This window comes from Gobius niger (genome assembly GCF_951799975.1).
Source record: "Gobius niger genome assembly, chromosome: 6".
Taxonomy (NCBI): domain Eukaryota; kingdom Metazoa; phylum Chordata; class Actinopteri; order Gobiiformes; family Gobiidae; genus Gobius; species Gobius niger.
Window position 1 is genome coordinate 13,943,198 of NC_136857.1, and position 25,365 is coordinate 13,968,562.

At 41.1% G+C, this 25,365-nt stretch overlaps 2 protein-coding genes across 2 annotated transcripts; both read right to left on the reverse strand.

Moving 5' to 3' along the window:
* Nucleotides 1–2,597: 2,597 nt before the first annotated feature.
* Nucleotides 2,598–9,523, reverse strand: acvrl1 (activin A receptor like type 1). Its single transcript, XM_079558699.1, has 10 exons — nucleotides 9,287–9,523; nucleotides 6,427–6,498; nucleotides 6,072–6,308; nucleotides 5,718–5,923; nucleotides 5,536–5,635; nucleotides 5,306–5,452; nucleotides 4,947–5,222; nucleotides 4,643–4,840; nucleotides 3,448–3,578; nucleotides 2,598–3,361 (listed from the first exon to the last, which is right to left on the reverse strand). The coding sequence occupies exons 2-10, from the start codon at nucleotides 6,494–6,496 to the stop codon at nucleotides 3,215–3,217; spliced, it is 1,512 nt and encodes a 503-aa protein (XP_079414825.1). The 5' UTR covers nucleotides 6,497–6,498; nucleotides 9,287–9,523; the 3' UTR covers nucleotides 2,598–3,214.
* Nucleotides 9,524–15,106: 5,583 nt separating this feature from the next.
* On the reverse strand, nucleotides 15,107–17,585 carry ankrd33aa (ankyrin repeat domain 33Aa; the record flags this gene model as incomplete). Its single annotated transcript, XM_079558925.1, has 5 exons — nucleotides 17,528–17,585; nucleotides 16,428–16,733; nucleotides 16,213–16,342; nucleotides 15,992–16,132; nucleotides 15,107–15,927 (listed from the first exon to the last, which is right to left on the reverse strand). Exons 2-5 carry the CDS (start codon nucleotides 16,680–16,682, stop codon nucleotides 15,107–15,109), a joined length of 1,347 nt encoding a protein of 448 aa, XP_079415051.1. The 5' UTR covers nucleotides 16,683–16,733; nucleotides 17,528–17,585.
* Between the last annotated feature and the right edge of the window lie 7,780 nt (nucleotides 17,586–25,365).

Here is a 25,365-nt window from a genome sequence, read left to right on the forward strand (position 1 = left end):
CACTGACTGAAAATCTTGAAAGGAACGTAAGGCTATCATGTGTTTATTTGTTCTAGACAGTGTATGTTACTGAGCTTGAGACACATAGCCTAAATACAACAGGGTTGTAGACATGTTCTTATCTCCTAGCCTGGCCAGCCAGCCACTCCTGCTTTCTGTTTCAGTTCAAAAGCAGGACCGTCTTTGTAAAGAAGAGGAAAAGCATGCAGTCTGATTGGCCAATACTGCTTTCCCTCTGTTGTGCCTTGTTCTGTTTACAAATGCAAACATGAAGACACCGGAGCCAAGGTGTGAACCAGGTGTCTTGCCCCTATATTCAAAGTGGGTATGTGCTGCCAGAGCAGGGATTGGACCATCAACTTCTTGGTCAGGGGATCTCAAACTTTTCACTCCAAGAACCAACTAATACAATTTTTGACTTTCCAAGTACAACCCCTGGCCTAGATCAAGGTCAAATCAGGACTTACCCTGGTAAAGTGACTGGTATAGACCTAAATCTTACTGAATTATGTTTAAACCTGGTGTAATAAGGAAAGAACATTGAACTTAAAATGCATTACTAAAGCATAAAGGACATGTTTTTGAATTTAAGTGAATAAAGTATAAAATAGCAGATGAGGCTGAGTACATGTCTAAGAAACCAAAGTACCGTGAGCACAGCGGTAAACTCACAGTTTGTGAACCACTGCAGAAGATCTTAGAACCAATACTTTGCAAAGAATCTGCTGCATTGTTTCACGTCTTTGTTTTAACAATGTTTTGATCAACAAGGAGTTTAGACGGTGCATGTTAATATGTTATACGGTGAATGTTTATCGCCCCTTCTATTTAAAAAAAAATCCTGACCACAATCACAATCAATGAAAGAGGAAGCCACTGAAATCAAATGTTTCTTGTGGTCCATCTCAACTATTCACACAGATGAGTTTATAGGCACTTTTCACAACTTGCAGGGTCACTTTACAGCAGGGGTGGGCAATTGATTTTTACAAGGGGCCGCCACATGAGTAACCTGAATAGAGTTACAGGGCCACACCAAGGATAACTGGAACTTAAGTTTGCTCATCCTTTTCCCATTGGATCCCACGGGCTGCAGTTTGCCCAGCTCTGTTTTACAGGGTAGATTGATACAAATGCTTTTTAGATAGATTTTAGATTGAGTTTTTCCCACAAATGTCTGAGTTTACAATATACAAAGGAGGACCAAACACATTTTGTTCCATAGCAAAAAAAAGAAAGTTAAATCATCTTTAACCTGTTAGCTGATGGTTACAATTAGAGTTAGAGTTATTCATTATTTATATATCCAAATCTCAAGGCATACTGACTGGAGAGCTTACAGCCTATATGCCAGTGTGATACTGCATTTGAACGCTGACCTTAAACACAACTTACATCACATTTGTCGTTCCTAACCCTAATCATAACCCTGATTAGGGTTACCTAATCAATACCTGGCTTAGTCCCCTGATCAGGGGGGACAGCAGGTAACAGGTTAAACATTTTGACTTTTTGCTTGGGTACTATAACAGAAATTTATCTGGTTCTGTACTTTCAGTCATAATAACAAATGGCCTATCAGAAACTCCCATTGAGGGATGTGACTCAGCCGACCTAACTAGTCAAAAACTCCAAGAAAACTTGCAGCTGTCACTGATCAAATGAAAGTAGCCTCAGATAAGGAATATAAAAAACATGATCAGGTCCAGTTGGGACTTTATCAGAGTCTATACTTTTATCTTTTTCACTAACACTGTCTCCACAGGCACTAAGCCGTATCCTCAGCGACCTTATATCTGTCCATTACGGGCCCGGTCCAATTTATCTTCACATTTCTACAGCCTATGTCCTGTGCTTGGGACCAGCAAATCCCCTTGTCTGTTTTGGGCCATTTGAAGTGGTCCCACTGTGAGAGGGAAAACAGAGGGGATGTGATACTGGACAACCCCCTGCGGTGTTAAAAATAACCAGGACAGGCTCTGAGTGACCAAGCAGGGGGGTTATCTCTATGGAGTTTGTTCAACATTCAGACACACACACACAACACATGTTGAGATAGCACAGGAAATGAACAGCACATGGGCCACAATACCACCTCAGAGGAACCGTGTGTATCAAAGAAAAATGGGACTTAACTGTTGAAAAGTGGCAGACTGTTTTTGTGACATTGTAACTTTTCTGTAGCAAACTCTCTCCAGGTCACACTGAGGACAAAGAAAGTCTCACAATAGTTCAGACAAGTGGAACCGCATCCACACATACATCAATTTCAAAATAGTTCATTCTAAGTGATGTTTTTTGTAAATTACATTAGATATACTAGTCACTGTCAATATCTTAACAATAATTATCAGCATTTCACGAACAGATTTAAAAGGTATAACAGATTAATTACTCTTTATTACACAACATGCATTACAAGTTGTGCTCCTGAATCTGTCATATCTGGTATTTAATGCCCTCTTATGGTCAGTAGCATAATTACAAGCAATAACATGAGACCGGTAAAAAATAATGATTTCCTTTATTTGACCCTTTAATGGATCTTTCCATTTTGTGTTGTTGTGTAATTGCTGATGTATGTCAGTTTACAAAAGTGAGCATTCTTTAATTGTGGCTTTCACCCATATAAAATATCCCCAACACAGTCTATACTTATTTACAATACACATCATGGTGACATGCACTTTATGTACAGTACAAATATATACTAAAGAGTGCCCTGTTTACACAATATTAAAGCATACTCATTGGAAATTGATGTAGCATACTTTTAAAAACATAATCAGTGATAAATGTTTTTGAAATAAATACTTTGGTGTTGTGTGTTATTTTTCCATTGTGTTATGTCTACTTTAGTATACCGTCTACTATGCAAAACAAATAACCCCTGTGACATAAATTGTTGTAAACTGTAAATGGACACACATGGGACTGTTGAGACCTTGTTGCGACTGAGATACTAATAAAAATGAAAACTCAATCATTTAAATATTTGAGTAACCAGAAATAAGGCATATTAAGATACAGCCTCGGGTCTCAACAGTCTAGACCCTCTTGCCTCAAAGTCATACTGCTTTAATATATCGTGGCTCCTACATTAGTCATTAGCACTAAATATGCTAATGAAATGCAGCTAGTACTGTGCAATAGTGGGTTTCAATACCCCTCAGGCTTTTTCCAAAGTGTTTTTTTTTTTCTCAATCTCTTTGGTTCAGACATCTTGTTTTAGTTTTTCAATGCTGAAGTCACTGTCATGGTCAAGTTTGGAGAGAGTCTTTTTGATCCTTAGAGCAGTGAGGCGGGCAACTGGGCTCTGGAACCAGCACTCCTTCATAATTTTCACTGTAGCCGTCAAGATCTAAACAACAGAACATGAGTCAGAACATTAAGGAATAACATACTAAAAGCGGCACATGGCAGAACATCTTCAGGGGTGGGCCTTACTGGATGGGAGTGCAGCCTGTTGTGCAAACCGGGCCTTTGTTGGTCCACACACACCACCTTCTTCATCTCTTCATAGCTGGGATCTGATGGCACCAAGTCATAGAAGGGAGGTCGATACTCTTCCACGATTCCTGAAAAATAGAGAAGAAAAGATTAAAAATAGCCTGTAATGTCACTTTTTGTGGTAAAACACAAACAAAAACCGGCCAATTTAACAAGATAATATTATAAATAAAAAAGTGTAATGCATTGGGACATTTGTCAACTCAGTCTTGTACAAATCTACGCCATTATCATTATTGTTGTTATCAGTTTTGGGGGCAACGTATTACAAAAGTAACGAGCTACAAAAATATATTACTTTTTTCAGTAACTAAGGAATATAACATATTACTGAAACAAAATATGAGAATATATTAGTCATTACAATTTAAGTAACTCAAGTTACAAGTGCAATTAAATGTATGAACAAAAAAATGTCCCCAAACAGAATGCAGCACCTTGACTGCACTTTTGCTCGGTGGCATTATTACTATTTTTAGTTTATATTTTGCCAAAAGTAACGCAAAGTTGTGTAACTCAGCTACATCTATGAAACAGTAATATGTAATACAAACATATTACATTTTTAAAGCTGTAACTACTAATATAGTATATGTTACAATTTTAAAGCAACATGCCCAACATTGATTATTATAAATAGCTAAAGAAAGAAAGAATCTTAATTAAGAAAATCTTAGAAATATTATGATAAAGATGTGTTGTTCATAACTAAAATAGTACACTTAACTTGACTGATGAGGGGGGCTTTAAAGTATGACTGAATAAGAAAGCAGGCTAAGATACCAATTCCCAGGAGACTGGGCTCAGACAGAGATCTGTGAGGCCTGTTTAGTCAGTGCATTTGTGTAGGGGGAGTGTATGTGTCGTTATTCTTGCGTATATCTTTGTGCAAGTTTCTGGACTATATAAAGTGGAGTGCTGACACGAGATAAGACTGTTTATAATTACTGCAGTGCTAATCATGAGAAAGGATAGTAGAGACAGACACAGTCTCGAAAAACACTGGAGTGCTGAGAGACATGAGACTAACCGCATCCTGTCTATGCTTTTAAAGTCTGTGTTAACCAGAAAATATACAAGCATATAAAAGAAAGGTTTTGTAACTGCAAATGGTCTGTTGGACAGGGCATACCATTCACAACGGTCCTGCGGCTTATTTCCCAGAAAACCAGACCCAGAGCCCAGATGTCAGTCTGTTTATACGACTCAAAAACATCCATTCGAATGGTCTCATCCAACACCTCAGGGGCCATATAGCGCTTAGTGCCCACACGAGGGTTGTTTCCCACATCCAAGTAGTCGTTAGGCTGGGAGTGTATCACTGCTAAGCCTGTGGAACAGGTAAGTACAAACAATGTACAATGTAATAATTTTCTTTTTACATTCTTTTGGCTTAAGAGTGCTACGAAGGTGTCTAAGAATAAATTCCTTCTTACCCAGGTCAGCAATGCAACACTGTCCGTTCCTCTTGACCAGGATGTTCCGGCTCTTCAGGTCTCTGTGGGCTATGGCTGGTTTTCCCTGGGAGCTGAAGATCTCTGTGTGGAGGTGAACCAGGCCATTGGCTACAGACAGGCACATCTTCAGACAGCCCTCTGGCTCCAGGCTGCTGTACTGAAGAACGTCGTACAGCGAGCCCAGCTCATGGAAGTGAGTGACCAACCACAACTGTGTGCTGGAGTTCTTGGATGTCATGTCTGACGCAATAAAACCTGAAAACAAGAAGATAGATATGTATGTACCAGCAAGAGAAAGTTTTGAAATGATGTCAGGAGGAGAATAAAATTTGCTTTACCCAGTATATTGTCATGTCGCAGCTGCACTGTGTTGTAGATCTCAGTCTCTCTGAACCAGGACTGCTCATCTCTGGATGAGAAGATCTTCACTGCTACACTCTCCCCCATCCACGTGCCCCTCCACACCTCCCCATACCTCCCCTTCCCTAAACCAGGGGAAAAAAAAAAAACATCAAATGCAACACTATAACAAAACGCTCCTTTCTTGAATAGTAAAAATTATACTGACCAACACACTCTACAAGGGAGATCTGCCTCGCCATGGTCCTTTGGACCAGGTATGGTAATCCTGTGCCACTCCCAGATGTACAAAATTCACCAAAGAGATCCTAAAGCAAAACAGGCAGACATAAATAGGCAAAATAAACTTCAATCCTAACCTTTTAACTTAGATATACTATCAAAACGCACCCCATATGTTGGGTCCTCCCCATGAGGGACTTTGAGCATGGTGACATCATGGTCATCAGTGTTCTTCAGTTTACAATGAGTGCGGCGAAAACGAAGGAACAAAATCATAGAGAACACACACACTGCCACCATCAGGAAGAGCAGAGATATTGCAATCCACAGCTCAGGGCGAGCAGGCACAGGGGGACTGGTGGTCACCACTCCATCTGAGCACAAGCATTCACCCGTTATTAGCAATGTCTTCACTCGCAAAGTGACCACAAGGGGGTGCTAGGGCAACATGTGTGATTAAGGGTGATTGTGTGTTGAATATTTTTGATTATATGAGTAAAGGTTAGAAATACTTATATATACCAATATCAGGAGGAGGTGTGATATGTGTATTGCACATATTCACAGTGCAACAGGAGACAAAGAAGCGGTCAAAACGGGTGAAGCACTGCTCCCTGTAGTTGTATTTAGAGAAGCAGCCCCTCTCCTCCAGACCGTGCACCCAGGTGTAGAAACAGTAATCTCCTCTGCATGTTTCGTTCACACAAGTGCCCTTTTTGTTCTCACATGAACAGAACAACTTCTCATCTTCTGTGGCCCCTAAACGTCAAAAGAGATATTTTTTTTAACAATTAATTAAATTAATTAAATGTTATGCCATAAAAAAAAACATTTGTTTAGGATTATCCTAGTCACAGCATTGTTATACTATTTTCACCTGCATCAAAAGCGGCAATCCACAGAAATGCAGCAGTTAGCGCTGCTGTGAGCAGAGCCGAGTGAGCCATCTCTGTAACACACACAAAAAGAAATGGTCATATATACATATTGTATGTGTCTGTGCTAAATAAAGAATGAAATGAATGAATATAGAAATGAGGTTGGACTTATGTTTCTTATAAGACTACAAGCTGTTATCAAAGAAGGGGCTTTTGGTAGAGGAAGCCATGAGGCTAAAAACAACACAGTGAGGGCCCAGTCTGTCTGCGTGCTGTGTGGTGCTGAAAGGGGGTTTAGGGGATGGAGACAGAGTTTGTGTGTGAGCTGCAGACTCTCAGCCTGTCGCCTCCTCCACTGCGCGCCTCAGAGTAAATATTGATGGCTGAACTTCCTGCCATTGAATGGCCCCACCCACCAGCAGCAGGACCTAGCTCTGCTCATTGTTTAGGGCAGCTCTGGTGAGGGTCAGATGAGAGAGGTGCTATAACGTCAACAGTATACAACTATTACTAGATTATGAATATTCTCACAGTATCTGAACTTGAACTAGTGGTTACTGTATTGAGTGTAAATGAAACTACAATGAGCTTGCAGAATGTACACTTTAGGGTCGTGCAAGAAAAAATATTATGCTTAGGTAATGGCTCTTGAAAATGATTTAAAACAAGTTATAACCCTAGACAGTAGTTCTAAATTTCACTGTGTACGTAAGCTATAGAATATATTTTAAAATCACCAAAATGTAAATTCACAAATGGTTATCTGATAAGCATAAAAGTTATCTTTTTGTACATCTCTCTGAAACTGCAAAGATCTAGCCTTTGCAGTTTTACTTTTCTCAGCAAAAACAGCAGACATCCTGCTTTGTGAAAAACAGATGTAAGACAGATAGAACAAACTATGGCTTTTATGTTTATCAAAGTGCCAAATCAATGTGACACATTCCTGCACTGGCAGCATAAGAAACGTGTCAAAAAAGAAAAGAAAAGTCTTTCGATTTCCTGTGTGAACTTCAGGTTTTGAGATGAGAAGTCATTGCTCTGAATTTGAACTCTTACAACCACAAGCTGTTTTTTCCATGCCACAATACCGGCCAATCCACAAGAGCATACTAAACCTAATAAAGTAGTTTCAAAGTAGCTTAACACAGACTTTCCGTTTGTTTCTATGTGTTTTATGTTGGGTTTTGGCCTCAGACATCAAATACTATCAAGCCATTTTCTTCAAAGCATTGCCTTCTTTTTGTTTTTATTTTCAATACATTAATGTAAAGCTATGGATATGAGGTAGGGACGGTTCAGCATTTTTCAAACACTCACACCACGTAGCTTAAATATCTGCTCTTCTCCTGAAGCTCAGTTGGAACTTGCATGGATTTGCTTCCAAAAGATTAGACAATTTTATTCTGAGCACCGAATAAAGCTGCTAAAAGTAAGCTCTCATCGAGAGGTATTTTTGAACATTTGACTAGTACGACTGAGATAAGAAAATAACAACAGGACCATTTCTCAGGGTTTTTGTGGATTTTGTCACACTAATGTTATTTTGTTATAATCACATCTTCCATCAGCCTGATTTTAGACTTCCTCTTCAGCCCTCTGCATGTTTGTCTACAGTTTGTCCTATGCTGCACCCGAGACCCAAGGGGAAAACTCCATTGTCATCTCTTCCTCTCATCTACAAAGGGAAGCAGATCTCTCATACCATCTGCATGACTGTACGGCTTAAGAGGTAGATAATGAGGCATAAGCCCTGAGACAAACCCTTCTCTCCTCCTGAGATCTTTAAAACTCACCCCTCCATAATGTTTTCATTTATAATGTAAAACCTTTGTCATGTAGAAAACAATCTGAATATTTGATCAACTGATCATGAGAACAAGCTGTTATGATTGATAGTATCTTGAGTTTCGAGACAAAGCAAGGCATGGCAAGCTTAATGCCACATTCACAGACTGCATGCTCTCACATGCACCATCACAATGAATGCATGTCTGGAAGAGAATAGGACTCAGCTCACATGTCTCCATTCTCCACAACATTGGCACTATCTCACGCTAAAGGCTTTTATGTCCACAAATGTCAACTGTAATGAATGTATATAAGCTTTTTGTAAGGGAACAGCATTGCTAATATTTAGGTTTTACAGTATAATGCATAACCTGAAGACACTTGCAGTTGGGCATGGCAAGACAATAGTGGGATCACAAAGGAGGGGTTTGTAAAAAACAAAATTACACTAAAAAGATTGATCATAGTCATCATAATCAGATACGAAAAATGTATTGAATGTTGAACTAGTTTGCTATAAGGCCTGATTTTGTCATTACAAACAGCGAAAGAGGAAAGTCACTGAATTAAAATGCTAGCTGTGGTCCAAACTCATCCTTCACTTTCTTAATATAGTTGTAGCTTCACAATTCCTAACAGTGACAAGTTTATAGGCACGTTTCACAACTTGCAGGGTCACTTTTCTGGGTCAGTTTTAAAAGTAAAAAAAAAAAAAAAAAAAATGCTAGAAAACTCACCTGCAAGCTCATGAAATGACACAAATGCTTAGAATTAGATACACAGTGTTTCCCCTCCACAAATGTCTGGGGTTTTTACAATATCCTAAAGGTAATACATGTGCATGAACCACAAACATGAGCCAGCGTGTGGATAGTTCAGGTACTTTGAGCTCGGTGCACACCTGTCGGTTCACATCTGGCAGCATAATGCACTCACATAGGCTATGAACCGATAATTATTGCGTGTAGATGGATAGGCGTCTTACTACATTGACTTGAAAATTACAAGCAGACAGTAAAACGACAGAAACTGGTAAAAAAAAAGAAAGAAAAGAAAGAAAGACGTTACCTGTTTTTTCAGCTTTCCTCTTTAACTTGACGCACACGAACGCCGCACGCTTCCCATGTCAAAGTTAGCTTGAAATCTCCCAACTTCGCTCTAAGATTAGATCACTTCAACAACAAAAAAACGCTTCATGTCCCGAGGAAAAGAGGAACCATCTGAGTTAAATGCCCCCAGCTGCTGATGTTTGGACACTCACATCCTCTGTGACGTGGACATCGATCGAGCGAGATTAGTGGTAAAACTTTGAGTCCTTGTTCAAATTCAGTACGTAAAAAAAAAAAAGATTAGCTTACTTTTGGCTAGCAGCGGCGTTGAAGCATATCAGAAACACAATCTCACATGGCTGTCCCTTTTTTGTTTTTTGTTTTATATGCCTCTTCTGCCAATCTCATCTCAGCCCAAATCTAAACTGATAAAAAAAACGGCACGATGGCCACGATCCGCGATATTTTGGACCCCAAGGCGCGCCGCTGTTCTTTTTCCCCTCCGAGGGCTGACTAAAAGAGACGCTTTCCATTAAAAGCAGGAGCACTTCTGTTGTTGTCGCTGCTCTCGATCTTTGGAGGAGATTGTGCAGATTTTTTTTTTTTTTGGGACGGCGGGCGTACAGTGGTTGGTTGTCCCACCCTTTATTGTCCCGCTCAGGGGCCGCTGCTCTGCCTGGAATGTGTTCTCATAGCGGTTTTCCTGTTGCTTGCGCGAAACCTCTCATTTTCCTCTTCCCCCCGTGGACTCCAGTCTGAGCTGCAAACACAAGAATGCGCCTCCGAGAGCGCGCACTAACAACGGCACTCTGGCCTTTAATGACTGTGTTTTACATCTTCGCTGTTTTGTGGCGCAATTCTGATAATCCCGCGGCCCCAGAAGATCATCATGAGTGCGTTTGTTTTTCCTTCTTACCACAAGAGGTCGCTGGTGAAAGTTACTACCCCAGGCAACTATGGGCTTTAGGAGGGCTACGGGGCTGTGGATCGCAAACTTTGGTATGTCCTGTGGAGTATGTGAGCTTTAGCAGTCACCTACAATTTTAGACTTTTTTTTTCCCGCATCACTAATACATTTGAGTGAAGTGATTTTTGTGGTTAAAGGCACACTGCGTAACATTTTTGACATACTGTGCCATTAACACGAAACATGTTCCCAATGACCATCTCAACACAGAAAAGGCTTTACTGCAGTGGGTAGTAAAAGAATGGATCTGGATGAGGACCTAACCTGTTTAAATCTCAAATTCTACTGACTTTAGTCACATCTCCATGGAGACGAGTTGGAGACGTACCCTGTCCCGGTAAAGTTGCTGTCATATGTTAGGAGAGCTGAGCTGCTCACAGCAAAAGCACATGTTTGTTTGTTCATGTTTGAGGTATTTTTCAATGATGAAAATATCTGTCATAAAATGAATGCTTGTATTTCAACATTATTTATTGGGTAAAATGTTACGCGGTGTTGCTTTAAGGAACGGTTTACACCCAGTTTAAACAACATTTTACAGACTATAGACTAGTCCATATTTGTTCCTTCTTTAGGCCTGGTAGTACTTGGAAGGTCAAATATTTTGAGAAGGGGGTACTTGGTGTCAGAGGGGACTGGGACTGAAAAACAGCCCAGGACTTTGACCAGCCTAGCCCAAATTAGCGTAAAAGCGCTCTTCCACAAAGACATGTTTTAACCTCTTACCACCCATCTACCGAGTGGATTTTCTCCAGTTCAGCTTTACCCAAATCTAAAAGCTTCTCGACTGGACAGTAACAGTGTGACGCCTCATTTGAAAGCTAAGACCTACAAAAGTGATTTTTTTGTCATGTTGTCGCAGCCTTTTCGTCACTTTTTTGTTGCTGTTTCATTGCTTTGTTTGTTTTGTTGCTTTTCTGGCCCATCTTTGTTCCGTTTTCATTCTTGCTTTCGTCGCTATTTCATTGCTTTTCTTTTAAGCTTTTAGATTTGGATAAAGCTCGGTTAAGGCAGGGGATAAGAGATTAAGGAGAAAATTGAAAGGCCAGAGCCTTCTGTGCTTGGTGTGAACGTTTGAGAGCAACTGTCTTCATGGGCAAGCAAGAGTACTTCAGGTGGAGCATTTATGATTTGTTTATTCATTTTTTATTCATTTTTTTTTTTTGTACAGGGGAGTCCTTCCTGGCCACGGGGAAGACCCTACTGTGCATGTTTTAGTGGTAGACGAAAAGTTGAGAAGCCGGTGGAAATCTCTGCTGAGAACATGGTGAGAAGAACCTGAGACGTCCATCCATAAAGCTCCTTCAGGTTACATGCATGTAAGATTATTGGGACTGCCTGAATGGGTGACATATATATAGTCTGCTGTTGACCTGCACACTGGTTAACTCCACATAAATAAGAGCTTTAGATAGAACTAAAAAAAAAATTGCCAGTGTCCTAAAAGAAACAAAACTTTAATCTAAAAGCCAGTTGAACTTGAGCATCTTTTCTCAAATATCTGTCTTACTTTGCTCCTTTGTAAGACAGATTCACATTAATAATAATCATACCGATATCTTGCTCTTACATACCAGAGAGGATTGTATGTGTGTGAAAGTACTTGATGTAGCGCAGCACTCAGATACATCAGTCTTTAATATAAATCCCCCCTCCTTGTTCTCATGCTCTGTTATCGCGTCTGCTGGCCGAGGGCGGCAGCCACAGCTGGAAGCTCTCACATCATCTGTCATGTTGCGAAAAGAGCAATTTGTTGTCCCCCTTCTCCTTGGTTTTATCAGTAATTTATTTTCTCTAAAAGTATTGAGAGTGATTGACAGTAAAACTCCTACGCAGCGCCATGAAGGGAGAAGGGAGTTTGTATACCTTACAAAGAGGTATTGTTCACGGAAGAAACTGTGAAAACGTTCAAGTGAGATGGGAAAATAGTAGATTGTTGTAGAAATAAGGTTTTATATAATAATAGATGAGCATTTTAGTAAAAAAAAATCCACAACAATAAATAACACAAATACAACCTACAAATACAAAATGGAAGGATCAGAGTATGTGCTTGTCTAAGGGTTAGTTTGGTCTGTAAGAATGTTCAGGGCAACGTGCCTTCTTCTGCGTCATGAGATTTATTACTAAACTATAATCATTGCGCCATAGGGTCTGTCGGCAACTAGTTTCACAGTGTCGTGGAAAAAGTTCTTCCTTCCTGATTTCTTACATTTGTTCTTGTATTTACCACACTTAAATGATTGTGAGCATCAAGTACATTCTCATATCACTCAAATCCAAACCTCTCTGGTCCTGTGTAAAATAATAAATGCCCCCTGAACTTAATAACTGGTTGAGCCGCCCTTTGCATCAACAACTGAAGTCAAGCAATAACTGGTGAGGAGTTTCTCACATTGCTTAGGATTTGCTCCTTTGAGATCTTTGTCCTGCTAAATAACCCAAAACCACTTGAGCTTAAGGGCTTAACTAATGGATGGACGACGTTCTTCTCCAGGAGTTCCTGGTAAACTAGAATTTATTGTTCCATCAATGACAGCAGGTTGTCCATGTCCTGAAGCAGCGAAGCGGCTCCAGACCATCGCACTGCCACCTCAAAGTTTGACTTTTGGTATGGCGTTGTTTTGATCAGATGCTGCCTTGTTTTTGCACCTTGTGTTGCGACATAACAAAATTGAGCTTTTTGTTATGTCGTAACATCTGGCGTCTCGTCAGTCCACCGACCATTTCTCTAGAAGTCTTGTTTTTTGGCAAACGAGCGATGAGCTGTTGCGTTCTTATTTGTCAGCAGTGGTTTTTGCCTTGGAACTCTCCCTGGATGCCATTTTTGCTCAATGTTTGTCTTATAGTTGATTCATGAACACTGACTTTAAGTCCAGTGAAACCAGATGTCATTCTGGGTTCTTTGTGACTTCCTGGATGAGTCGCCGTTGCGCTCCTGGAGGCATTTTGTTGCATAGATGTTCATATGAGATTTTGTGGCCCACGTTATTTGTCTGACCGTGATTCCTTGATTCAACAAACTTGGTGGTAATAAGGCTATCTCAGCTTTTTAAAAAAAATCTGTTTATTCTAAGATAATCACAGAGGGGGCATTTATGGTACTTTTCACACAGGGCCATAGAGGTTTGGATTTTTCTATCCTTTATTATGCAAAATCGACTTTTTCAAGCTTTACATCATCTTATTATGACATTCCCTCATTAAAAACATGCCTGAAGTGTTGCCATGGCACATTCAGGTATTTTTGAGTAATCTGTAAAAACTCTGACGGCAGCCATTTTAGGGATAGGTTTGCCTGAGTCCTCCTAGGAACGCCCCCACCTCCTGGAGACGCCTCCGAGCTTTTGTCACCAGCCAGTAACCAACCACTGCTCCTCAGCATAACCCCCTCCCCACTGATGCCACAGACAGCATGTGGAGGGGGCGTGTCGCAAAGAGTCAGAGGTTCTTAAAGAGACAGGGGCCTATTTCAAGACATTCGCTACAGCCATTTTGAGAGAGCAATTTTATACAAGGCAGTTATTCTAATTTACTGCATTTACAGACCAACAGAAGGTTTCGTCATCATTGTAGTGTGCTATAGACTGGTGCTATGTGATTGAAAAAAGCACAATACCCCCGCTTTAATAAATGTGATCATCATTTAGAAACTGCATTTTGTGTGATATAAAAATGGGCTTGATGATAAGAAACATTTCAGTATGATGAATATGAACAAATGTAAGAAATCAGGAAGAGGGCTCATACTTTCTCACGGCACTCTATTTATTGCTTATAAGACGTTTTTTTTTACTTCTGTATTTAAAATGGAACCACACCACGTAACCTACAAATAACCTAACTAAAAACTCCAGTCTATTTCAAATCATGAGCTACTGTTTTATAAATGACTCCATATTGGATTAAGAGATTACCGACCCAGGTTCAAAGCTACACCAGGAGCACAATATGACAGCCCAGACTACAAACCTCTTCTGAATTTATATTTTTGTTTATTATACAGCTATTGTAATTCTTGCGATGCAAAGTAAAACACAGCGAAAAGAAAAATAACACTTTATTCTTCCATGCAGACATCAACACAAGCAGGGTTTGTCTCCTGCATTTTTCATTTTATTTTATGACAAGGCTGCGCAATTTGAGAAAATGATCATAATTTCAATTTTGCTATTAGTTTCCAGATTTTTGTTACATAAATCAGATTTAGTTCATTTTCATCGAGTAGAAGCTTTAAGATTTGAGAGAAATAGGTGCAGTGCTTGTGATTTTCTTTTTGCAATTATTCAAATTAGGATTTTGATTTGATTAGAGTGAATTGTGCAGCCCTATCTGAGAGTTTAAATGTTGTGGAAGACATTTAAGACATTCATTTTCCATCTTTGTGTTTTTGTTGTCATGTTCCCGTCATTCCTGAGTATGATCCTGTAAAACAGTCCATTTGTTTTGCATAGATACATTTTCTACCTGAGTCTTAATTACATAGAGCATCTTAAGTGCAAGCAGCAGTTTCAGAAGCTTTGACCCAGCAGAAGAGACACTCCAAGCATCTGTAAAGTGAGTGAGTTACTGTGTTAACTGCAGTGAATTGAAACAAGTGAGGTATGTTGAAGTACATTTTGTGCTTTATGAAATTAGGACCAGAAAGTCATACCACGTTTTAATGACCAATAGAGTAGATTTAATGTCAATGGCTACCATGTGAATGTTGCCTACTAAGTGCTACTCAGTTTCATAAGTGATTCACAGTCATTTTCCCAGAACTGAACATAAGATAGTAATCTCATGTCAGCACAGTTTCAGATGAGTTGTATTTGACCTGAACAGTGGCACCGGATAAGTGTACAGTACATATTGTGTGATGAGCACATGTCACTTTTTACTGGACTTTTTACCTGACTTCTTACTGTTCTTGTCCTTGTTCTTCTTCTCCTTCTCCTCCTTCTCCTTCTCTTTTTTCTCTCTTTTCTTCTCCTCTTTGGCCTCTTTGTACTTCCACAATGGTGGCTCAAGGTAGCCTTTCTGAAATCTTTTCTTCTTCTGTTTCTTTGGAGTGGGCTCTCCAGTTTTGGTCACTTCGATCTTGGGTATGCATCCAGAGGGGAAGATGCTGTTCCTGTGTGCCATGCTGCGTGGGATGAAGCTGCGGCCTGATGTGCTCCCCTTCCTCTCAGAGCAGCAGGAGGTGAGTGAGACTGATGTGGCAGACACTAGGGAAGGAGAGGCCGAGATCACTGATCCACTGCGGTGGGACACTGTGCTCTCCTCCAGCTCCTTCGCGCTGTGCTTCGCCAACAGTTCAGGTACGGCCAGACGCCGCTTACCTATTTCAGGGGGGCTTGTGGGGCGGAGTGGATGGCAGCCCACTGCCACCAGTGGACTGTGAATGCTGGTAGTTATTCGCACCATTTGGTCCAAAACTCCATTTTCTTGTGGATCATGAGGAAAATTAAAGGAAAGACTGTCTCTGAGTCGCTGCCTAAGTTTCTGAGTGGTAGATTTAGGAGCTGTAGCTTTAGCGACAAGATGTTTCAGCTCTGGCCACTCAGGGACAAAATTCTCACAAAACTGCTCTGCGACAGGACGAGCCTGCAGCCGCCTCAGTCTGACCAATGTGTCAAACCTGCCAGTTTTCAACACCCAGTCCTTCAGTCCTTTGCCATGGACCAGGTCCATTGCATGCAGATCTGCTCCTGTACGAAGAAAATCATTTTCAGGCTTAATAGGAATTAAAAGGAAATCCATTCACAAACATACCATGCATGATAAGAGCAGACACGCACTCTTCTCGCCCCTGCAGCCCGGCTTTGATGAGAGCTGTAAACCCTCTGGGGTCACGCACCTCAGTATCCACACCAGAGTAGTAATTAAGGATATAGTTTAGAATAGTTATGAATCCTGTTTCATAAAGGCAGAACAGCTTTAATAAACATTGACTCGTATTTTTATAAAGGAACATGTTATGTATTGGTAAATACCAGCTTGAGCTGCGATCATGAGTGCGGTGTTGCCATCATTGTCCTGGTGGTTGATGTCGATATACGGACACACATGCAGAGAGGTGACAATGTCCACAAAGCCCTTGCTCACAGACAGCATCAGTCCATTCTACAGAAAATGCAGTGAAATAAGATCACCGTTAAGATCATCTTCACATTTGTATTTATTGTATAGTAAACACACAAGCCCTCACTCTGCCATTGATGTCCAGCTCCATGGCCTCCTCACGGGTCACTCCTCTTTGTATGATACTGCAAAGGCCCGGGGCATCGTTCCTCCTACACGCCTCATACAGAGTTTTAGGGGGCTCGGTGTAGTTCTCCTCCCGTTCATAATCAGGAAGCACCGAATCGTCCGACAGAACACTTCCAGAGTCCGAATCGTCAACGAGGATGTCCGAGTCACCGGACGGGCCCTCGCCCAGGTGGGGGTCATATGCACAGGCCATGACCCCTTTGTGTCACAGCCAGGGGTCAGGAGATCTGCAAATCATATACATCTAACACAAAATAATACTATTACTGAAAGAGCCAACAGTCAAGCATACATCACCAGGTTGTACTGGTGAAGTCCGTTGCATTATCAGCATAATTGATGTAATTCTAATTGATTATCATTGTGTAACGCAGAGTTAGACATCTATAAAAATCTCCTTATGTCATACATAGTTCTAGTGGCCTGAGAGAGTCTGTTGGTAATCATAGCGCCTAAAGAGGATGACCTCAGGTCTCCTCAGAAGGGCTGATCTGTAAGTCAGGTAAGCTGCCTCTATAACTAGCTTCAGTTACACTGCATGCTCTGGCTAATATAGACCACAGTATGAGAGGACATTTCTGATGAACAATTTAGTCACATATGAAATGCTCACTGCAATCATAACTGTGTTCATTTAAGAAATGCACCGTGTTGAGAAGGCCGTGTGGTGCCAGAAGCTGTGGGAGACCAGGCTCACAGCTGTATTATAGTGTCACACTCACAGCATTTACTCTGCAGCGGTCAGCAATGTTATCAAGAAGAAAAGACTTTTACATTTTATAACCGATATTTTGCAGTATTTTGTAAATATATATTCTTTGCACAATCCGGCATCTTACGGTGATTGTCTTAAATAGAGATAAAGCAATTGAGGTCTTAAAATCTCCAGGGATACAATATTTACACTTGATGTTTACTGTTAAACACAGTTGCTTATACTTGACAAACCCCTCGCAGTTACTATTTACCTACACTACCTCTACTTTACATCAAAACAAAGCAGCGTAACAGAGGAACAATGGTTATATTCAGTCTTACCTTAGGAGATGCAGCCGGGGGTTTACTGGCATCATCTGTTTCTGATCTTGTGGTTAAACCATCCTGATGTAACTCCCACTGTTCCTGCTGACTTTAATTAGCCCCTAGTTAACTTCATGTTTCCCAAACTGACTCCTGCACTGGCCTCTCTCCTCCCTCCATATCCTCCACTGACCAGTGAGGTGGCTTCATTGGCCCACAATCCGTCACGTCCCAACATAGGCCGCACTATCTTAAGTCAGGCAACATACATGCGCTCTCTCATCCCTGATTACTGAAGATTTAAGGATTAAGTCAATGAAGCAGACAGCAGCCAACACTGGCGCTCTTACAGTCACTTGAGATGAGACTTGTGCATTCGTCTCTCTCTCTCAGCCCATCTGGCGTGTCAGAAAAACCTAAAGGGTGCTGTGATTCAGGCTCCTTGGTCTGAATCATGTGTCATGTGTGATAGGAGAGAGCATCCTGTTTTCCCCCAGAAAGGCTTTCACAGGGACAACAAGCTTACCCTGCTGTTCCTCTAAGCCAGGGGCCTCGCGAGTAATTATTCCCATGACAGAGAGTTGTGTGGCAAATGCACATTTAACCACACAATTATTGAATATAGCCCGGCGTGGCATAAACTGGAATAAGATAATACAGTGAAGTTTAGCAATGTGCTTCTTGACTAAAATTCCTCACTCTGATCTGATTTATCTAGCACCTACAAGTGTGCTACCAAGGAATTAGGTTCAGGTACAAAGACTGCCTCCTTTTGCTCAGAGTGGGAACTACACATCATAACGCGGGTGGTATGTGCAGACTTTTCTTTCTGGGGTGGCACACAGACCGGGGCACATTGTTTTTAATCACTTTTTGTGATGCACAACGTACAGTCTGAGGCATGTCAACGTATCACAATTTCAGGTTATATTACATCTTTAGGTCTAATTTAGTGAAGATATGTACTGAATAATAATAATTAAAAAAATGCCAACAGTATAACAAAATTGGATTGGGGTTGGGTTGGATTTTGTCTACTTGCAAAGTGCCAGTCAACATTAATATTTAAGATAAGATAAGATAAGATAAGATAGCCTTTATGTACTCGAAGTAATTCATAGTGCTTTACGGAATAAAAGCAAAGCAAGTACATTACATTTGAAAACTCAAACAATAATCTCATCATATTAAAATCTAGTTAAAAGAAGAGAGTATGGATACATTTATTTTAGTCGTCATTTGCAAAGCCAAATAACCGTTTCAGCCTGGATATGTTGTATGTACAGTTGTATGGAGTATGCCTGGATCTGTAATAGTTTTAGGCGTACACTGTACAAGATCACTGTTGCTCTGATCTACTGATGTACAGTAGTACAAGTGCTTGAAAGAAATAATATTATTCATTAAACATGTTAAGTACTACTCTGAGATTCTAGCCTGTACCTAAAAACACTGACCGCTACATTTGCAGTGTTGTGTTTTTAATGACTGAACTTGTGATTCTATGTTTAGACTTTTTTTTCCCGTAAGCACTGCTGATACGAAGCTCAGGAAGTGTTTAAAAAGTTTAAGTAAGATTTATTGCCTTTACGGGGTCATAGTAGTAGGAAGGAAGTGTGTTTGGCTCAGAGGGTGTGTTTGTGTTGTTAACTTTGTGTGACTTTTATTCAGCTCAAATACAGGTTGTTTCACACACAGCCATAAGGGGGCAGCAAACAACACCTAACGCGAACCAGACTGGGATAAAACATTACACATTATTCTGGATACTTCAAAATACTATTCAGTGTTGATTTAATATTTAGATTAAGACAAACATCGGTTGCTGTGTTCTGACTGTACCTGTTTATTAATTGTTTGAGTCAAGGGTTCTTGTTAAAGTCGCTCACTCATCGCTTCCAGGGAGATACAGATTTTCCCCAAGACGCCACACCACTACCCACCAGAGGTCAGTGGCAGAGAGCAGTACAACTGAAAAACATGCTCGGGAAGCAACGGATCTAAGTTTAGCCAAGCTTAGTGAGTGATGCTAAAGACACCCATGTGCTCAGCTAATATTAGACTATGAGCAGTTTGTTTGCAAGTGCACTTCTTTGGAGCTCAATCAGCCTCTTCATTCTCAACTTAACAAACACAACATTAGAGTGAAAATTCTGAAAGCCCGCAACAATTAGGTGAATGGAAGGAAGCAGGAAGGAAGTGAACTACTCTGTTTAAGGCGGGGAGGAGTTTTGGAACATTTTGGTCAAGTTATTGTAAGTGGGAACTTGACCCTTCCTCATTTCTGTTAAACATTTAAGATTAGAGATCGACTCGCAAACTGATACACCGAGGTCGATTAGCGTTAATTGTCGTCAAGTTGATTATTAAGGTGGGAATCTTTCAAGGCACTGAAACTGGGCCCTTTGTCTCAGATTTCAGTCATCTATTTATCAACTATTTGTGATTTTTTGAGGCACTTTTGGTGTCCAGCTACAAACTCTAATTGTTTGATCTGTTTTTAATACTAATAGTCATTAAACACTCATACATATATTCCTAGTAAGTAACCGATTAACTGAGTTCATAGTGTTCTGTTCTCTTGTATTTCTGCGTGACTCATTTTAAGCGCTGTGAGCTGTGATTTGATAAATACACTACAGTTTGACCTAGCAGACTGACTGGGGAGTGTGCAAATACCTCTCCAATGACAGGTCATCCTCCTTTTAACTCTGCCTTGGTTTGGTCATAACAAATGCAAGCCTTTTAATTGGCAGTGAACGATAAATGTTCTTATTGCATGCAGAGCTGTGCAGGTTGATGAGGCAGCGCTTTAGTTACAGTCGGGATTCGTGTGACTTTCTCGTAGTTTCACTCTCTAGGCTGTGTGTTCATTCCTTATTTGGGGCTGCCCCGCTGCTTAAGAGTTCACACAATCCATGTGTCACTGCCTCAGACTGGTGCACGATGTGAGAGAGGAGCCATGCAGAAAAGACTGGACCTGTTTAAGTCAGGTGGGACTGATGCAGGTACTGACTGCTGAGACTGGACTAATGGAGGGAGGAGAGGGTTTAGGAGGGGTGTTGATGTTCTTCAGCCAATGGCAATGGAGAGAGCAGTTTTTAGCGAGTGTGATGGACTTGCTCCTGTTCACTCTGCACCATTTAAGCAACGGGAGCTCATTCTTTGGTTCAGGATGAAGCCTTATTGACAGCACCAGGTGGATTTGTGCCTGTGGTGTAGCGGGACCACCTACTGTTCTCTCATCTGACTTTCCAAGGAACGGTGCATGCGGATGAATCTTGTGACTTCGATCTAAGTTTGTGTGTCCAGTCTTAGACATGCCCTCCTCTTCCTGGATCAATTATTCATGATATTTCCTTTGGAAGCAGCCAGACAGGAGTGACTGACTCCAAACAGTGGCACAGCGCTGTCACAGAGAAGTCCAAGGACTGAATAGCTGTGAAGGGTCATCTGAACTGGATGTTAAGAGAGAATGAAGGCTCTACAGAAGAACCAGGGGCGCACGGACCAGATGTTGGGAGCGATTGCGGACATGCTCACTTCTGTGGCTTTGCCCAATCAACAGTGGGTGAGTTGTTTGTGTTTGTTAGTGGATGCTTATATGAAAGCATAACACCACATGCTCTCATTTAAAACAATGTCCATGTGGGGGTGATTTTCAAACTCTTGATCTGGTCTTTCTATCCCAGAGTAAGTGCATACAGTGTGTGATGTGGCATGGTCCTCCTGACATGCTCATATGTTACAGCAGAACTAAGGAGCGCTGAAGGACTGTCTCTGTTCACTGCTCTGGAGGAATCTTGAATGTTGTCATAGACCAGCAGTCGACTCGAGCATATGACCATAAACAAAGTCATGCAGCGCCGTTGCTCTTCTCGACATTTCCGCGAAATCCCTCTGCCTTCAAATTCAACAGATTCTTTTCACACACAGTGATAACAAATTACATGCAAAATATCTTTAGAAATCTTTATTTGTTGCATGGTATGTTTTTCATAACAATTTGTTGATGAAATTGCCATGTTTCAGCTCCAGTGTATAGAGATACTACATCAACAACTGTCAAAAGATGTTCAAGGACAGTTTTAAGTCCAAAACTAAAACAGATTGAGCCATTGCTGTGCCCATCCAGAGTCACTTTGAAATCTGTTTGTCAAATTTCTATCTTGCATTATCTTCATTCCCTCGGGCAGATAGGAGGAATAACCGTAACTGTGATGTAACCTCCATCTTTCAGAGGAGCCATAATTCTGCTTGCCTCCGTTTAAGTACCCTCTGATGCTCCTGCATTTTAAATACGATCGAATCTTCCACTTGTATCCATGCTCTGTGGCAGAAGTTGGATCCACTACATTCCAGTCCAGTGCGTAATGGAGAAATGGATGAAAAGATGCAGGAGTGTGGAAAAATGCAGCCTGGTATTATGTTATGTGGTTTTGCGGCCATAAACCTCATCTTACCACGGCTTCCTTCGGGACAGAGTGAGGCCATGCTGCTGACAATGGCTCTGTCTGTGTATGTGCGTGTGTGCAGAGCTCTGAGGGGGGTGAGCCGGACCTCCCATCGAGTGAAGAGGAAAAGGGGCCAGTCCTGGGCCAGTGGGACTCGGAGGCACTGTTGTGGGAGCAGAACTCTGAGGAGGAAAACCTAGGGAGGACAGACCGGACAGGTAAGACCACATAGTCCCTCTGAGCGTGACCACCCCAAAACCTAGTCTAAACACTGGCCTCACCAAACCTGCCCAAGCTGTGAAAGTCTTTTGGCTGTCACAGAAATACAAACATGTGTAAGAACTTCAAGAAGTGGCTTTGTATGCTAACTCATCAGTTACACAGGACTATATGGCAAAATTGTGACGCAAAAGTCCTCAATTTTCTTGTAATCCTTCATTCCTGCATTTTACAGATAACTATTGCCTCCTTTATCATTTTGTAAATGTAAAACAAATATGCTTTAAAGTGCGAGTAAATAGTGAAAACATTTCTACAATTGAAACCTAGTATTTTCCCTTTCTAAAGAAACATAACAAAATGTTCTAGTCATGCCACATACTCTGAAAGTAGAAATGTGCTTCCTTGATTACATATTTTCATGCATCTTCCCCCGTTTTGGATACAGCCACAATTTGTGAATGCTAATTTGTGCCGAAACCCATCTGCTGTTTCGGCTGAACATCATTAGGCAGTTATAATCGTAAGGAGACTATGAAATGGCAGTCACCTGGATAGCACAGTGCATTTTCCTGTCATTAAACTCCACCCTGTCTCTCCTCTATTAGTCTTCTTGATGGCACTAAATGGCCGCCTGTATTGCCGTACCTAAATTTGTGAGGCATCTAACTTGATGAGTACACTTTCCAGATGCAATAAGAAAACATTGCAGCTGTTTTGCTAACACGGTTCTGATTTGACTGTGAAGGCCTTGCGTGCCTAACCATTTTCCTTGAGTGAGACTGAACAAAAGGATCTTTGTAGCTGGCCCTAGGTTTGTGAGTGTGTACATAGTGAGGTTTGGTGCTGTGTACCATGTGGTTGGGCGGCTCACTGTTTAAAGAACAGAGAGCGGGACGAGGAGATGCTTATCACTAATGGGCCTTAGACGGGGCACGCTGCGGCTGAGGTTAATGCAGCCAAATATTATTTCAATTTGGGGCTTCAGCTCCCTAAAAAAATGGAGACATGCATTATTCATGAACAGGCGTAATGATGACAACCCCCCCCCCCCCCACACACACACACACACACCCCACACACACACACACAAAACAAGATAGCTTTTTTCCATTTCATTTCCAGAAAGGCACTTTTATTCATTTGTTGTTGAAAGAAATCAATGAAAGGCATAAAAACATCTGAACACTAAAAGATGTCGCCGTGTTCCTTGTACAGGCTAAATGCTCGGCAGATCAGGATAACCATTCATCCTTCTATCGTTCCCCACTCCAAAGCTCACACAGCGGAGTGTACTTGAGCTAAGAGAGGACACTGTGTTGGAGTCTTTAAAGCCATTGGCCACATCCTTTTGACTTCTGATCTCTGCCGGTATTTGAAACTAACACCGATGTTGGTACAAATTCAGCTTGGTCAAATATACTCCATTTTACTGATTACATTTCTAGTCGAATAAACGAAGGAAAAATGCTGTCTTCACTCCAGACCATTTCTATGAATAAACACCTTTGTTCCTTGAGTGACAGACTGGGTTAATATTGGTTCTCATTTTAGCAGTAGTATTGATGGTACAGTATTTTCTGGACTATAAGTCGCTCCGGAGTATAAGTCGCACCAGCCTTAGCAACTACCTGGGCTTGGAGGCGTAACTTCACTGTTGACAAGCCTCTCCCGGCAGCACGTTGTTCAAGCACCCATTTGTGAACTTGTTTCTTTTGCTGTGGTCATCTAGCTTTTAGCCCGCGGTTAGCTTTTTTTGTTTTCTTCTTTGCAGAAACCTCCGCTTTTTGCCAGTCATAAGTTTCTCGCTCACTCCACACTTTTTTTCTGCTGCCCACTTGCCCATCCATCCCTATCCATTTTCTTCCGCTTTATCCGTGGGCGGGTCTACTCAATTACCATTTTTTTTAATTTTCAATGGTACAGGAGTAGCAGATACTGGCATACAAGCCTAGAGCGCCCTCTAGCGGCTGTCAGTGTGAAAACAACAAACATGTGAAATTATATAATTTGATATATAAGTTAACCTGAGTATAAGTCGCACCCCCAGCCAAAAAGTATGAAAAAAAGTGCGGCTTATAGGCTGGAAAATATGATAAGCACTGTAACGATAGTAGAAGTTATATTAGTAGAACTTGCAGTCGTCATTGTTGAAACTTAGAGTAAAAATGCTGGAAATGAAATAGTACTAATGCGTAATTTTGAAAGTTGCTTATTGAATCAATAAGTGCGTCCTGAGCTGAAGCCGAAGACATTTGGCCTTTGCTGGAGTGCCAGGGGTCACACTGTTGTTTCTATCTCTTACATATGTTGCGGAGCGGCGGGAGGAGAGGCCCCTTCTCTCTTTAAAGGCTGCTTCACGGGGCCATAAGGGCCATCTGGTCTGTGTTAGGAACAAGATATCTGCCACAGTGGCTTCACTCAAACCACTGCCAGCCTCCATCAATACTGATCTCACTCTATGCTCTTCTCTTTTATCAATACATATTTCACTCATATGTGCTACTGCAGTGTTCTTTTAAACAGTTCATAAATTATTAAAGGCCGAGTCACATGCTAATTGATTATAACAAGAATGAAGATGGAATAGGTCCTCAACTAAAGTAGTGCGTATAATGATTTTATACTGAAAGGAAACCATTCACTGTATTACTCTGCCTGGAAAAGAACAAACAGGAGCAAATAAATGTAAAGCCCTGAGCTCAGAAACCTACTGTATCTCAATCTAGTACCTCTTCATGATTACTACAATCCCTCCAGTACTTGCACAGCTACCTCTATTGTAACGCTATTGCTACAAACGTGTAGCATGCAGCCCTTTAGTTACCAAAAAGTGTAAAATAAATGCATGTTGTAGAAAAATATATAGTTATTAAGTTAATTTTATTAAATTGCTGGATATGTACAGTAGTTTCTTACACAGTGACCATACACTGCCTAAAAAACAAATCTAGACCACATCATTTGGCCTCCCCAATCTCCTCACTGACCCTCCTCATATTGTGGAGGTTTATGTAACAGGGGCCAGTGATGGATGAGAGTTTATGTTCATACTTCGCCTGTTTTTTAAGGTAAATACTTGGAAACCGCCAACAACTCACCAACAGGAAGCCGTAATGAGCTGCTATTTTAATCTGAGTTGGCTCTGTTCCTCTGCAGTTCAAGATCCGTTTTATATACTGT